At 41.2% G+C, this 16,944-nt stretch overlaps 1 protein-coding gene across 1 annotated transcript in view; it reads left to right on the forward strand.

The window, feature by feature from the left end:
- Window positions 1–16,944, forward strand: part of LOC136875863 (growth factor receptor-bound protein 10) — a 1,220,440-nt gene that overhangs the window by 592,723 nt on the left and 610,773 nt on the right. Inside the window, exon 4 of the mRNA XM_067149484.2 lies at window positions 4,994–5,124. Coding sequence (XP_067005585.2) covers window positions 4,994–5,124 — 131 coding nt within the window. The remainder of the gene's footprint in view (window positions 1–4,993; window positions 5,125–16,944) is intronic.

Consider the following 16,944-nt stretch of genomic DNA (forward strand, 5'->3'; position numbering starts at 1 on the left):
CACTTGCGTATAGCACTTCCGGTTTAATCACAGTGTTGTAATGACGAAGTTTGGCGGAGGTGGACAAATATTTTTTGTTGTAGATACCCTGTTTTTTGTATAAGGCTCTCTTCATCTTCAGTAACCTAGTTTTCTGCGCAATTTTCTCTTTTCCGGTCGGCTCGAGCACTTCGCCTAGGCACTTAAAGTGTGGGACTCTATTGATCTTGCCACATTTCGTGTTTAAAACCGATATATCGAATTTTGTGCTGAAGAACTCTGTATTTTGGTAGGAACTTCGTACGCCTACTTTTTCTGCACAGTCTTTAAGTACTTCTATCTGTCTGATTGCAGTGGTTTCGTTATTATTTATTTATTTATTTATTTATTTATTTATTTATTTATTTATTTATTTATTTATTTATTTATTTATTTATTTATTTCATCTGATGAACTCCTTTGATGAGCTTGACGTCAGCAACCGATCGTAAAAATTGGCTTTGAAGATTCACCTCACTTCATATCTCAAGTTACAAAATAATGTAATTACCACGTTATCATATAGATGTCGCTCACATTTAGTGTGTGGTACTGTTGTTTGCTAAGTATACAGTTGAAATACCGAGCTTTTAGAAAAGTCGAGTTTCGAGTTTAGGTCGACTCAGATTGCTCACTGTACAAAATATCGCCAGTTTCGACTGAGCCGCAATGGGTCTGTTCAGACTAGTTCATTTATGAGTCTGTCTCTGTTCGTTCTAGCGGCAGGCTTATTCTCTGACCAAACGAGTTGGGTAATCGAAGTGGAGACGTTCATTGCACGGCTCTACTGTGGCATGTCGGCTGTCGCTCACAGTGCCACAGTCACTTAACTCTCCTCCGAAACGTAAATAAATAAATAAATAAATAAATAAATAAATAAATAAATAAATAAATAAATAAATAAATAAATAAAACAGACCGTAAGCTACATTATGAGACATAGACTCGGTTTCGGTTACATTTTTATGAAACAGCCTGTACCACGTGAGAGTTTTAGTTATAGCAGTACAACGGGTGTGTGTGGGAGGGGGTTTATCGTCCCATTATTGTAGATAACAAAGATTTAACGGGTCAGGTCTTAGCCTCGGTACTCCAAGTGTGTTCTATTTGTGTGTTGATATGTACGATTTTCGTGACTTAGAAATTGAATGATCGATTTCATCAAAGCGGAGAAGAATTAATCTCGCTGAACGAGTACTGTGAGTGCCAAATGTCAGGTAGACCGCTGTTAATATCTGGGAGAATATTACCGAAACCATCGCCGAGTGCTGTGCTTAGCAATGCTGAAACAGAGAAAACGTACTGTAATTAATCGTTGCATATTAACAGACACACGAGATTTTATCTCGTCACTATTTCCTCGTCCATGCGTGCCTAATGCTCACATTGTTCTGCTCCGGTCTTGCGTGAAAAGCTTTCCATATTCTATCGTAGCTTCAGAAAAACAGCGTCCATGCGAACGAAGAACCCAATGATGGCAGAAATGGTTTCACAGGTGGAAATGCAACATTCTTGTTGTGAATTATTTATGTGCTGATTCGCTTTGTTCGCAACTCCATCTAGTTGAACAAGTTAGAAATGTTTTAAACAATTACTCATCACCAGAGCTAGGGCTTCTATGGAAACACATATTTACTTTCCCTTTAACTACATTTAAAAATGACCGAGCTCGATAGCTGCAGTAGCTTAAGTGCGGCCAGTATCCAGTATTCGGGAGATAGTAGGTTCGAACCCCACTGTCGGCAGCCCTGAAAAGGGTTTTCCGTGGTCTCCCATTTTCACACCAGGCAAATGCTGGGGCTGTACCTTAATTAAGGCCACGGCCGCTTCCTTCCCACTCCTAGCCCTTTCCTGTCCCACCGTCGCCGTAAGACCTATCTGTGTCGGTGCGACGTAAAACAACTAGAAAAAAAAACCATTTAAAAATGTTCATATGTTTATGAATTAGCCTAGGATATTTGGAGTAATTAAAAAATATTTTCCATATTTGTTCATATTATTTACTTAAGTATACATATCTCAGGAAAACTCACATATATTTACATTAACAATTTATTTTATATGTTATGTTTGAGTCATCAGTCCATAGACTTGTTTCATGCAGCTCTCCATGCTATCCTATCATGTACTAATCTGTTTGCCATATTCATACCTTGGTCTACCCCTCCCGTTTTTACCTCTTACGTTCCCCTCAAAAACCAATTGAACAAGTCCCGGGTGTCTTAAGATTTGTCATCTCATTCGATCTCCGCTAACCAAGTATCTCTTCATTCGTGATCTACCCATCTCACCTCAGCATTCTTCTGTAACACCACATTTCAAAAGCTTCTATTCACTTTCTTTCTGAACTAGTTATCGTACATGTTTCACATCCATACAGTGCCACGCTCCAGACGAAAGTCTTCAAACACGTCTTTCTAATTACTATATCAAGCAGATTTCCTATCAGTTCTTTACCTAACCTTTCCTTAAATGTTTTCAAATAACTTGGAAATTTATAGAACATTTCCCTCGATACGTTATTCCAATCCCAAACTCCTCGCCCTATAAATGAAAATTTAACCCATTTTGTCCTCTTGAATTTAAACTTTATATTATGATCTTTCCTAAGCTCCTCTCAAGCTTGTTCATCTACTAATGTCATTCCACGCCATCTCTCCCCTGGCAACTCGGAACATACCGCTTAGGCGAGCATCTCGTCTCCTTACTCCCAAGTCTACCCAGCTCAAAGTTTGCAACATTTTTGTAACACTATTCCTTTGTTGGAAATCGCCCAGAATAAATCGTCTTGCTTTCCTTCGGATCTTTCCCAGTTCTCGTATCAAGTAGTCCCGGTTGTGGGTCTCCCATACACAGGAACTATACTCTACTTGGGTTCTTATCAGAGACTTATACGCCTTCTGCTGTACATGCTTACTACAACAATGGTTGCCGTATCATCCTCAGAGGTAATTTTTATATTTAATCTCCTTCAAATAAAATTCGTAATCAAAGTCAGGGCAGGAAGTTAGCGTGCTAACCTGTTGCTCTGCTGTGTTATAAGTTTCTATAAATCCCTCCCACGAGACAAGAAATGAGGTTATGTTGTGCGCTATTCTCTTTACTGATAATACAATCTAAAATTGTTGGTGCCTTTATCTGTAAGGTCATAAAGTAGGGTAGGTAAACACCTATAGGTCTGTACACGGTGACACGAGCTTTTTGTTAAACTTACATAATGACCGGAGCTCTTCAACGTCCACATTTATCGTCACTGCCCACACTGCCACTTAAAAGTAATGTGCGATGAGATTACCGTGTGTCATACAGAACTTCTAGCAAACCGGCCATGTTTTGTGCTAGCAAAACTTTTGGAAACAATAGATCAAGGAGAGCTATGGAAGCTATTTTCCAAAATGCGTTTTACTCTTGGGGCGCCAAGGAAATGCCTTTTTTTTTTTCCGGCCTCGCGGTTTCGGGGAGCGTGCCCGTCTCTTGCTCGGAGGCCTCAGGTCAGGCATTTTACCTGTGTCTGAGGGCTGGATCGAGTCCACTCAGCCTGCGTGATTAAAAATTAGGAGTTATTTGACGGTGAAATAGTGGTCGCGGTCTAGACAGCCAAGAATAATGGCAGAGGGGATTCGTCACGCTGACCACGCATCAGTTTGTAGCCTGCAGGCCTTCGCGCCATAGGGTTTAATAATGTTTTTACTTGTGACATGTTGAGAACAAGCATATTTGAAATGTAATAAATCAAGACAGAGCAAGTGGCCATGCGGTTAGGGTCGTGCAGCTTTGAGCTTGCATTCGGGAGATAAGTGGGTTCGAACCCCAATGGCGGCAGCCCTCAATATGGTTTTCCGAGTTTTCCCATTTTTCACCAGGCAAATGGGAGCTGTACCGTAATTAATGCCACGGCCACTTTCTTCCCACTTCTAGCTCCTTGCTATCCCATCGTCGCCATAAGACCTATCTGTGTCGGTGCGACGTAAAACAAATTGTAAAATAATAATAATAATAATAATAATAATAATAATAATAATAGACAAAACCCCATGGCACTACAGCCCTTGAAGAGCCTTGGCCTACCAAGTGACCGCTGCTCAGCCCGAATGCCTGCAGATTCCGAGGTGTTGTGTGGTCAGCACGACGAATCCTCTCGGCTTTCTACACCAGGGCCGCTGTCTCACCGTCAGATATCTCTTCAATTCTAATCAATTAGGCTGAGTGGACCTCAAATCAGCCCTCAGGTCCAGGTAAAAATCCCTGCCTTGGCCGGGAATCGAACCCGGGGCCTCCGGGTAAGAGGCAGGTATGCTACGCCTACACCACTGGGCTGGCAATAATAATAATAATAATAATAATAATAATAATAATAATACATTGTTTACCTATTGGTCCCCATTCTTTTGATATGATCATGAAACATCAGTCTGTTTTCTTTCTCTTGGTGGCTGATATTCCTTCAAACTTCCCGTAAACTCCTTCTTGTTAGACTTCAGGTGGAATATGAAACCATCTCTGGAAACTTTCTTTGGCTCTGGAGTTTTCTTTATTATTATTTTTTATTATTATTATCATTATTATTATTATTTTTTACAATTTTATATTACGTCTCACCGACACAGATAGGTGTTATGACGACAGTGGGATAGGAAAGGGCTACAGTGTGAAGGAAGCGACCCTGGCCTTAATTAAGTTACAGCCCTAGCATTTGCCTGGTGTGAAAATGAGAAGCCACGGAAAACCATCTTTAGGACTGCCGACAGTGGGGTTCGAACGCACTATCTCCCGAATTCAAGCTGACAGCTACGTGATCCAAACCGTACAGCCACTTGGTTGATTATTATTATTATTATTATTATTATTATTATTATTATTATTATTATTATTATTATTATTATTATTATTTGATTGAAGATGAACGCAAACTAACTGTACTGCAATCCTCCAATTTATTGTTTCTTTATGCAATCATGTGTTTGTCTTGTTACAGAACGCAGCCTGGAAGACCACGAGGATGTCTTGTCGGTGTACCATGATATGCAAACGTTCGGCCGACAGACAGAGAAAAGGTTTATCTTCCGTAAAGACTTCCGCAAGTACGAGTTCTTCCACAACCCCCAGGTAAGTACAGGATAATCTAAATAATAATTAATAAGAATATACATAAAATAATTTCTGGTACATTTTCATCATGAAAGTACATTAGAGCAAGTAATACTGCGCTTTACTGTTCAACCCTGAAGAAACTGTAAACCTGTTGTCTGAGGCTTGACTAAACTAAAAATAATACATTTTAGGTATTAGAGTTTAAAATTCTAGACAGTAAGCAAGCACCTGAGAAGAATCGTATAACCCTGAGTTTTTGTAGTATGACATGACATTATTTACGAATAGTAGAGATCTATTTTCCCCCTATTCGTGGAAGATTTTCTTCATTTGTGAACTTTGCTGTCCATGAGATCTTTTCCAGACGTCTCTTTTCACAGTCACCAATAGTCCCCGTTTCCAATTCATGCACGGCCTGACTCCAGACATAGCACTTTATACATTTCTTTTGGGCCTCCCACTTGAACTTCCTTGATTTAAGCAGCACTCTTTTCTTGTAATAGACTATATTTGCCTGTGCAGTTCTGCTCTTTATGTCGGCTGAACTTCTGCCATCTGAAGTGATTTTACTTCCGAAGTTTGGTAAAGGTATTTGCTTGTCTGAGTGGTATATCACAAACTCTTAATATCGACTGCAATATGCTGGCGGTTACATACGGTATTTTCGGTATTATTTGTACTAAGTTTCATGTGCTACTTCTCTCTCAGTAGTCCACATCTATGGTGTGGTTAGTGTGATTAGCTGCCACCCCCGGAGGCCCGGGTTCCATTCCCGGCTCTGTCACGAAATTTAAAACGTGATACGAGGACTGGAACACTTTTTGTAGTTTCTCTTCGTTCTCCTCAGTGACAACTGTTACAAGATCGTGAGGTTTAAAATTAAAAAGGTTATATACTAAAGGCAACATAGTTGACGATAAGGAAACTGCGCTTACTGTACGGTAATTCCCTGAGGCGTGTTGAAGCGTATTACGTAATTTGTCTCCCACTCAATGGTCGATTCATTTATGTGTATAATTTTATATTTTCGGAAAGCGGCTGCCATGTGTCGAAAAAGTCCTGATTTCGTTCAGATTCGACCCGGCAACCCCTCATGACGCATTTGCTGCGCAAATCACCAGTTCATGTAACTGGAGATAGCTACAATTGAATGGGCATATAAAATTAATTCCCATATGTGTAGTTGATCCTATAATACTTTACATACAGTATATGAAAAGCAGGCTAAAGAAGCAGTTAGTCCTTCTCCACCCTTCAATATGTGCTGAGCTTTCTCCAATTAAAGTTCCGTAAAATCCACTGTCGTTGTTAGTCGTATGTGTACGTGCTTGTTGTTGGTAGCAATTATAATTGACGAGATAGGTTACGTGAGAAATATATTAAAATGCTGGCGCACGTGCCTCGGTCGTGACTCATGGTTTGTAATACTCTAATGAAGAGTTGATCTCTCTTGTTTTTACTTAACTTAATGGATACTACATGCATTCCCTTCCGCATCCGCTATCTTCTGCTATGTCTTCATCGTCATACTTGTTTCGATAACCAGTGATGAATGTATTTTAGGCCTATTCATGTGGAAAATATTTTTATAGTGAATGGTCCGGTATATAGTGCATTTATTCCATAGTTGTTGGAACAGGGCTGTAGTTGACTCCTGAAGTGAAACGTACTTTTAAATCCAGGAAACATTATTTTCGATGGGTGTAGTGTGGATACAGATATTTAGACTAATGGCGGCTGGTGTTTGGAAATGTGGTGATGAACCTTGGATATCAAAGGGAGGAGGGGGGAGGGGCTTGAACATACTTAAAATCTTTGTGTTTTTTTTAAGCTTTCATTCCGCACCCGGGCAGGTACCTTAGGACTTAAGAGGATTTAGTAAGTAAACTGGTTAACTCCTGAACATTGAAGACAACTGGAAGATTCGAGTTGACAATATTAAAGCAGTTGGTAATTAAAAATGAACTTTTTTTTTCTTTTGCTAGTTGCTTTACGTCGCACCGACACAGATAGGTCTTATGGCGACGATGGGATAGGAAAGGCCTAGGAGTTGGAAGGAAGCGGTCGTGGCCTTAATGAAGGTACAGCCCCAGCATTTGCCTGGTGTGAAAATGGGAAACCACGGAAAACCATCTTCAGGGCTGCCGACAGTCGGGCTCGAACCCACGATCTCCCGGATGCAAGCTCACAGCCACGCGCCTCTACGCGCACGGCCAACTCGCCCGGTAAAAATGAACCGTTCGGCTCCCTGGCTGAATGGTCAGCGTTGAGGCCTTCGATTCAGAGAGTCCCGGATTTGATTCCCGGCCGGGTCGGAAATTTTAATCCCATGTGATGAATTATTTTGGTTCGGGGACTGGATGTTTGTCCCAGTACTGCCAACCGCCGCAGGAACACGCACAAATGCATTCCTCCTCATAGGGTTATCGTCAGGAAGGGCATCCGGCCTTAAAGCAGGGCCAAATTCGCTTCCGCGATCCCACAGGTCTGGGAAAAGCGGTAGAAGAAGAAATCCAAAGTTTTATGAACGCCGAACGTAGGTGACAAAATAACACTAGGAAAGAGATTCATGAAGTGAGGTGGAAATGAAAGACTCTCTTGACCTCAGATGCCCTAATATGACATAGGTGGAAAAAACTGCCATAGGGTTGGTCTTCTACCGTATGTTCTGAACTCAGCAGATCAATAGAGCTCGGAATTTTAGGCAGAAATAGGTTAAAATACAGTCTTCCAGAAGCGAGTGACAAGTATAGGTACTCTAGCCCGTAACGGTTACGCTATGACATCTGTATAAGCATTAAGGGTACGGCTTATTACAACCACTGGAAATTGTTACTTTCGCTACGGTGCTACGGTACTGCCTAAAAATCCGGGGCCGGCTAGTCAACAGTAACATTATTCTGACTTGTTAATCGGCATGTGCTTCCTCTTCGGCTGCCACTCATCTCCGCTAGATGAACTTTATTTTTTTTTTTGACTTTGGCCAACTGGAAATTCAATCAATCAATCAATCAATCAATCAATCAATCAATCAATCAATCAGTCAATCAATCAATCAATCAATATTGATCTGCATTTAGGGCAGTCGCCCAGGTGGCAGATTCGCTATCTGTTGCTTTCCTAGCCTTTTCCTAAATGATTTCAAAGAAATTGGAAATTTATTGAACGTCTCCCTCGGTAAGTTATTCCAATCCCTAACTCCCCTTCCTATAAATGAATATTTGCCCCAGTTTGTCCTCTTGAATTCCAACTTTATCTTCATATTGTGATCTTTCCTACTTTTATAAACGCCACTCAAACTTAATTCGTCTACTAATGTCATTCCACGCCATCTCTCCGCTGACAGCTCGAAACATACCACTTAGTCGAGCAGCTTTTCTTCTTTCTCTCAATTCTTCCCAACCCAAACTTTGCAACATTTTTGTAACGCTACTCTTTTGTCGGAAATCACCCAGAACAAATCGAGCTGTTTTTCTTTGGATTTTGTCCAGTTCTTGAAGCAGGTAATCCTGGTGAGGGTCCCATACACTGGAACCATACTCTGCCCCTGACGGCAAAATATACGGTTAAAAAAAAGAGAAAATGTAAAAGTAATTGTGAGAAATTTATTACAGAATGATTTATTAGTACATTAGACATTCGTGGTTTCATTAAAAAGCTCTGGGAGATATGACTCTTCAGGATTTGGATTTGGATTAATACTTGACCGAGATTAATGTGCGTAACTTGACGAAAAAACGAATGGTTCCTCTAGTGCCAGCCATTAATCCCGTGATTTGGATAACATCCAACCGCTAATCTTGTTGATAATATGGGATGGTTGGTTCATATGTTGCTTTCTTTTCCTCGTGAACCTCATTGAGTTGTGTTTCAGACGTTTCAAATCTGATCGTCGGATCTGTTATAAAAGCCCGTTTGATGTTCTTTGAAGACTATCATGTCAATTCGACGCGTGTGCTGTCTGTAACGGAGAGACCGTGAACCTCCTCGAGGACTGTAAAGTTCCAGTTCCTGAACGCTTGAGCAATGGCAGATCGTATTTTATGATGCCTTGTATTTCGTAACCTGTTGACGTCAGGTTCAACTCAACAGCTAGTATTAAATAATAATTACACTCTTTTGCTGAAGTCGTGCCTTTATTGTGAGGAAATCAACATTTACAGTTGTTTATTGTCAGTGAGGAAAGGTTACGAACCAGTCTCTTAAACCAATGAATACCTAATACAAATTTGACCAAACTTTGTATCACTGAAGCATTCATTACCTGTGAACATTTATTTTTCTACATGTGAAAAATCCCAATAGGCTACTGCTGGTTCATTATTGACATGAGACTGACGTTATTGTGTAGCGCTCCTTTTAGTTTTACAACTGCTGCTTAAACATTCACTTGCAAGAAATCGCGATGTTGCTTTGCAACGCGGAAATATCACGTCATCACACTTTGAGTGAACCTAAAATTTCTGTCGAGTGGTTACTCTAATAATTTTCATTTTGTCATGCTGAAAGTACTGTTTATGATCAACCAATGTTTTGAAGTTTTCCTGCGCAGGCAGTGCCCCCAATCTTAGATAGCAAAACTTTGGGAGAACTAGATCTTCATAAAACTTGTCTTAATTAACTTAGTCTTTCTCAGATCATATCATACATGAAATATGAAACTGTTTCTTCTTGTACAACAAGTTGTGTATGAAAATATACGTTTACAATCATACTCTGTCTCGTTAAAGAAGGATAGTTTATAGTAGGAGATACACCCTGTGAATTGACACTTATCCACCTACCCTGGTAGTAACTCAGACAAAGCACCTGTTTGTAATTCGGGATTCTCAAGAACTTGCATATCTTGTGGTTAGCTGTATTTTAGACTTAACACGTTTCGAACTAGTTTGGCAGTAATAGTATTTGATTACACATGAGAACCTGGCTCAGTCCGGTAGTATTTGAAGGTGCTCAAATACGTCAGCCCTTTGTCGGTAGATTTACCGGCATGCAAAAGAACTCCCGCGAAACAAAATTCCGGTACCTCGGCGTCTCCAAAATCCGTAAAAGTAGTTAGTGGGACGTAGAACTAATAACATTAATTAATTTTTTAAAGACACGACATATTTCAACAATTTGAGAGGTGATCGTTGTCTCCGCTTCAGTTAACACACACACACACACACACACACACACACACACACACACACACACACACACACACACACACACACACACACACACACACACACACACAGAGAGAGAGAGAGAGAGAGAGAGAGAGAGAGAGAGAGAGAGTGAGAGAGAGAGAAGGGGAGGGGAGATAGAAGAGGCTAGCACTGCGAAGAATAAAGGTATCGGTAAAGGGAAGGGTTACGAACCTAATGCCGTCGAAATCGGAAACGAGCAAGATTTGACCACGAGAGGTCAGGTAAGGAAGATAAAAGTGAGGGAAGAGACACAAATAAGTAAAACAATCCCGGTGTCAACAAGGGGCCTCGTAGTCGCCAACCCGCCTTCCACTGTTTTGAATCCCCCTTTCAGTCGCTTCCTCGGGAAGGCACGGGATACCGTGGATTTATTCTACAGCCGTCACTGACAGGGGCAGAGTATGGTATTTCTAAGGCGTTCTTTCAGCGTTCATGTGGTTCGGATTGTCCATAAAACTGGAGGTGCCGGAGCTATGATTACGACCGGGCGAGTTGGCCGTGCGGTTAGGGCCGCGCAGCTGTGAGGTTGCACCCGGGAGATAATGGGTTCGACCCCACTGTCGACAGCTCTGAAGACATGAGCTATTTCATACGAAAATTAAGGCATCCACAGAGGTTTTGGAGCCTTATGCAAACACTAGCTGCAGTGCCCGTCGTTGACGGGGCAATCACCTATAGTCCGTTTTGGTTGAAAGCGTCCTGCGCGAGAAATGGTTGCGCATGCAGTGGTGGGAGCTATCGTCCCCCCACTCCTACAGCAGGTCCAGTCGCCAGGCTAGCGTTGAAGTGAAAACGTCTCTCAAGCGGCGCGTGTTGTTACGTGCGGGCTAAGTTGAAATTACTGAAGTGACGAGCATGGCTTCTAGGTCCTCTTCTAAATCTGGGAGACCACTGCGAGGCTAGGCACGTGAAAGTGTTTATACCATGAGTGAACATATGAAACATATCATCCAGATCTCAATCACACTGAGGCGGTTTGGGGAGATATCAAAGGAGAGGTCCGTGATAAGAATATATCTCACCGGGCGAGTTGGCCGTGCGCGTAGAGGCGCGCGGCTGTGAGCTTCCATCCGGGAGATAGTAGGTTCGAATCCCACTATCGGCAGCCCTGAAGATGGTTTTCCGTGGTTTCCCATTTTCACACCAGGCAAATGCTGGGGCTGTACCTTAATTAAGGCCACGGCCGCTTCCTTCCAACTCCTAGGCCTTTCCTATCCCATCGTCGCCATAAGACCTATCTGTGTCGGTGCGACGTAAAGCCCCTAGCAAAAAAAAAATATATATCTCAATTAATAGTAATACAGCATAATTAGTTTTTTAGCATAAAAATGTGTGCCATAGCATCTCTAATGCCTTCACTGTTCATAAATGACGCGCTCCTATTCCCAATATAAATAAAAATGCTTATTCTGTACGAAATATTTCTCTGTCTTATAGATCACTCGTGACTTGACAGCAGACACACTCGACAGAAAGGAAGCTCTTTGCGGATATTGCTTGCACAGTATTCGCAAGACAAACGGAAAAAAATGTTGCGACCACGTAAAAGACACTGAGCAGGAATACTGGGAGCGTGACAACAACATGCATAAGGAATTAGAATTAGACCAGTCCGACATCAACCTCGGTGAAACTTCAGATGACACTGATTCAGACGAGAGTGAAGATTATTCTGAATAATTTGTAAATAAGATCCCCGAACTTCGAATATTAAACAAAAGTGATCATAGAACACGTAAGAAATCCGATAATATTTTTGCTCTGATTTTATGAGACAGATTTATATTGTCTATTGTTCCGGAGCATTTTATTGCTGTTTTCGTTGTTTTTGTTGCTGCTGTTGCTGTAGGAGATCTGTTCTCTGTCATAACAATAGCAGGTTATTCAAGAGTATTATATATTATTATATTTCTTCTGATGGACAAGAAAAGTAGACATTGTTAATGTTATTATGAAAGTAGCTGAAGTATTTCTACTAATGCTTCTTCTCTGCATTTTCCCGACAAATTTGCATTAATTAATCTCTTTTATACGTATTTCACCAGAAATCACGTTAAGTAGATTATATCTCCAGGCTGTCAGTGGAAACAACTTCCTCCTATTCGTTAGGCGATTGATGAACTGATAGCGCGTACCGATGCGCCTTTCCTTGGTATACAGTACAGTACAGTTTCAAACGAACTTCCTTTATTCGCAGTATTACCAGTTGCAAGTTACTGTCTTATGTTCAATTGATTTTCTACCAAATGGTTCAAACCTTTCAATTTTATATAACAGATTTCATATTCGTAAGAATGTATAATAAGAATGTATAAGAATAAATTAAAGGCTACAGAGTGCCAAAATATTGACCTCGACTTTTACTATACACTGAGATTTATTTCACGTTGTGTCGAAAGCATCATCCGATATGAATTCTTTTAGGCATGACCCTCTGATTTCTTGACGTCACCAACATTTACGACGAAAGTTACGAAGTATTTCCGTACTGGAATAGAACTGAAATTTTAGAATGTTATGCTCAAAGGCCTGTGTAGTTAATTGACAAGGTTTTAAGGCAGACAATCGAAATATAAGACTCGATTTGTACAATGTACGGTACTATTTTATTTTCACTAGTTTATCATATTAAGTAATTCCTACACCTTTGAGTTAGTGTGATGTATGTACACCAATGAGCCATTGCATAATGACCACCCCGACCCGGGAATGTATCGCGCCTAAGCTTTCCACACTATTTCAGTCAGTTCCCAGGGCTACGTCCGCTGCCTGAACTGGACTGTGTCAGCTGGAGGAAAGGTTCAAGTTCTTCCCCCACCACCAGCGCGAACGCTCCCATAGTTCCTCGCACACGAGGCCAGGCCACACCTCCGGTCGTCCAGAAAGACGCTTACTACGAAGATGGACTATAGCATCTACAAAGTTATTTAACTCCCCAGCTACTTCCCGCCAATATTCAGGCATGCTGTTTTACTCGGAACGCAGCAGTAACCCTATCTATCGGAGATGAATGGCACCAGAAAAGACAAATCAGAGAAATCACGGCCGACTTGATGCGTCGCTGTAGCTAGCTCCTTACGGGCCTTGACAATCGGGTCCACGCACTGTAATCGGAGTAGTTACACAGCTTGACACGTGGCACTGGCGGCCTTACTGTTTGCGGTAGAAATGCATACTTCTTTATGGGAAAGATATTGACTTTGATTGCCGATGTGAACAAATCCACGGCCGGCTTGATGCGTCGCTCTAGCTAGCTCCTTGGAACGCAGCGAGTGATCCAGTCGGCCGTGGAGAAATCTCATCACAAAAATGATCACTATGTTACTACCATGACGAATAGTTAGTGCAATAGCGTAGCGGCCGTTTTGGGGGGTGCCGGTGGGTATAGCTACAAAGTAATGATAGAACACAATGAAGGTGCGAGTGTGGTGCGCGCACGCATGGCTTGTCATTATCTGGACACTGACAAGTGTATTATGTTGTTATTCAGATTGCGGTACTGTACTGTACACTAAAAAATCTTACATTAAAGTACAGAACAAGAACATGCGAACAAAGTCAACAGTTTTTTCTTGGGGGAGGGGGCTCTAACCACCAGTAACGCCCCCCCCCCCCAGGCTACGCCGTGGTATGGTGTACGAAAGACAAAGAATGACACATCAAGAAATATACAATGAATAATTGTGTTAGCTTTCTCGTAGTGAAATTAAGTCCGTTTAAGGAATGTGTAGCGATATTGAAGATATCAATTACTTGAGAAAGTAAAACAGTAAAAGATCACAATATGAAGATAAAGCTGGAATTCAAGACGACAAATTGGGGCGAATATTCGTTTATAGGAAGGGGAGTTAGGGTTTGGAATAACTTACCAAGGGAGATGTTCAATAAATTTCCAATTTCTTTGCAATCGTTTAAGAAAAGACTAGGAAAACAACAGATAGGGAATCTGCCACCTGGGCGACTGCCCTAAATGCAGATCAGTAGTGACTGATTTGATGGATTTGATAACTATCCTGATACACTTCTTAGAAAACTTCCCCGAAAACTTGCTGCAAGATCCAACAAATGTGAACGCAATACTTTACCATGAGAAGGTACGGCAATTCATTTATTTATTTAGTCCCAGGGCGAAAATTATGCGATTTTACTCATCTGTTTCCGGGAATGAGTCGGAAAAATTTCTGTTTTACTGCACTGGCGGGGGGAAATCGGTCTGACTGAGAGATTGTATTTTGCCTCCCGTCAGAGATGAAAACCCCCTCATCGACTTTTTTTGATTGTAGAGGTCGTAATGTGTCGCGGGAGGGTGTGGGAGGGTTAAGCCCCCTCCCTAACAAACTGCCCCTTTCAGGGGTTTAATTTTGAGTTTCGTTAGTGAGAGACTGTCTTACAATTTGGAAAAGGCCGAAAGAATTTTGGATTTCCTGTTTAAAACAGGTCGTTAGTTAGCCAAGGACAGGGGTGTTTGAAACGTTTGTTCGGCTTCATGGTGCTTCCGACCAGTTTTAAGGGTAGGATGCTAGGGTCGGTTGAATGGGTAAGGAGGATTGTAGATTTGGTCATTTTTACTATTTTGTTGATCTGAGATCTAATAGTCGGAATACGAAGTTCGGTTCGTACCTTTCTACTAGATTTCAGTCTAGGCGCTTTTTTGCCATCACTTTCTTCTTAGACTCCAATCCGTTGTTTGAAAACTTCTAGCAGTTCATCCAGATATACCTTTTTAACTATAGTAACTGCTTGAAATTTTCCCTCCCTATACATATTATTGCATCAAGCAATGATACAAAAAGAATTTAAACGTTCAGAAAGTGCTTTTGACACTTCCAGCAAATAGCGAAAGACTGTGGCTCTCATTCACACCTCAGGTACACTAAGCTGCCATCTATCGGAGAACGGAATTACAACACGTAAGCAGTTCTCGATATGCTCGTGAGGAGAGCGCTACGTGCGTCGTTGCGCTATCTGCTGTGTGTACGAGGAACTCGTGCCAAGCTGTGCTGTGGTAGAGCACGTCAGTGAACTCTAGCGGTTGTCCATGGAAGTTACTCGGTAAAAAAAACGTATTCGTTCGGAGTTCGCGAATATCAGTGTTCCGGATAATGGCTGAAAAATAACGTAGCAGTTACTTTGTCACAGTTACATGCCCGTCACTGTTACAAATGTAACGAGGACAAAACATAACAGGTTACCGAGTAATGACATCAGAATAACGTACTAGTGAAAACAATAACTGGGAAATGGAAACTATCACTAGTAGCAGCTTACAAATAAAATGTGACCTTGAGAGTTCAGAGAGTACGCATGTCTTCCAAGAGAGAGCGCTATTGTTGTAAATTTCACCGGTATAATTTTTTCTTGTACCAAAAATAAATGAGTATGCTAACTTTCCATATTGATATTGTAGATAACATATTATGCCCTTGCTGGCGGGACCTAGTGTTTACAATGCACTATCTCTTCTGGTATAGGTTAGAGCAATTTTGTTACTTTCATTGACCTGTCTCATTCTTATCCTTGGCTTTGGCAATGTGAAAGTGACTGAGGTATGAACGATGCTAGTAATGTCATTCCTTATGCAGCCAGTCCCTTCTATGAATGGTGTGAAAATGTTGCTCATAGGGTCGGTTGATGCGTGCATTTCAGTGGGCTTGGCAGACTGATATATAATAGCAACTTCTGGCTCGGCGAGGAAAGCAACGGGAAACTACCTCACTCCTCATTTCCTTAGTACCCCTCTTCAGTGATGTCTAGGCCATCTATGACACCTGATGGCAGAACTGTTTAGGATCCAACCAGCCTTAGGGCTGAGGATTGAACATAGGCTACATACATAAATACATACCTACGTACATACATACAGATAACATATTATAGGCAACATAACATTACTTCATTTTACTTAATCGATCCTCTTGTAGCGGTTTGTGTCCAAGGCCCAACACCGCTGGCTGCGCAGAAGCGTGTGACTGGGGGAGATATGTCCATGCGCGTACCGCCATCTTGCGGGCACTCCACAGAGACCACAGTATGGAATTCATGCATTAACTTACATTTCGCACATATGAAAACACCTGTCCTGGTAAATTAATGCCAGCCTACACAGATTACCATGCACACACGCAATAAATATACATAATATCAAGACCTTGGTAAAATTAAAAATACTTGTGTATAAAAACTGAACACATTTTGCATTGTACTGAACAATCTACACAAATACTTTGGATAGCGTATATGTGGGGCACATAAAATAAAATTTAAAAATAAGGAAACCTTTAGCAGACTGAATAAGAAGACTGAAAAATACACTACTAACAAAAATAAATATACATACCTCCTATTTGAAATTCAGTTCCCTAAAACAGAAAAAAACAGTATACAGGCCTAGCGGTACTTAAACGTAATCATGTCGCTCATTTTAATATAAGGGTCATGTTTGTAACTGATGTGTTTGAACATTCGGAACAGATACATGTAATTGAAACCTAGGGTCTACACTTCAGCTTTATTGAAAATACGAATACATGTTCAAATGACAGTGGTCTACAACACGTACAATTACGTATCGGGAGAGAAAAATTGCCCGTCTCTCAGCTGACTGGAGAACACATTAGTTAAATATTTACAAACTCCTGTACCG

The sequence above is a fragment of the Anabrus simplex genome, chromosome 6, assembly GCF_040414725.1.
Source record: "Anabrus simplex isolate iqAnaSimp1 chromosome 6, ASM4041472v1, whole genome shotgun sequence".
Lineage (NCBI taxonomy): Eukaryota > Metazoa > Arthropoda > Insecta > Orthoptera > Tettigoniidae > Anabrus > Anabrus simplex.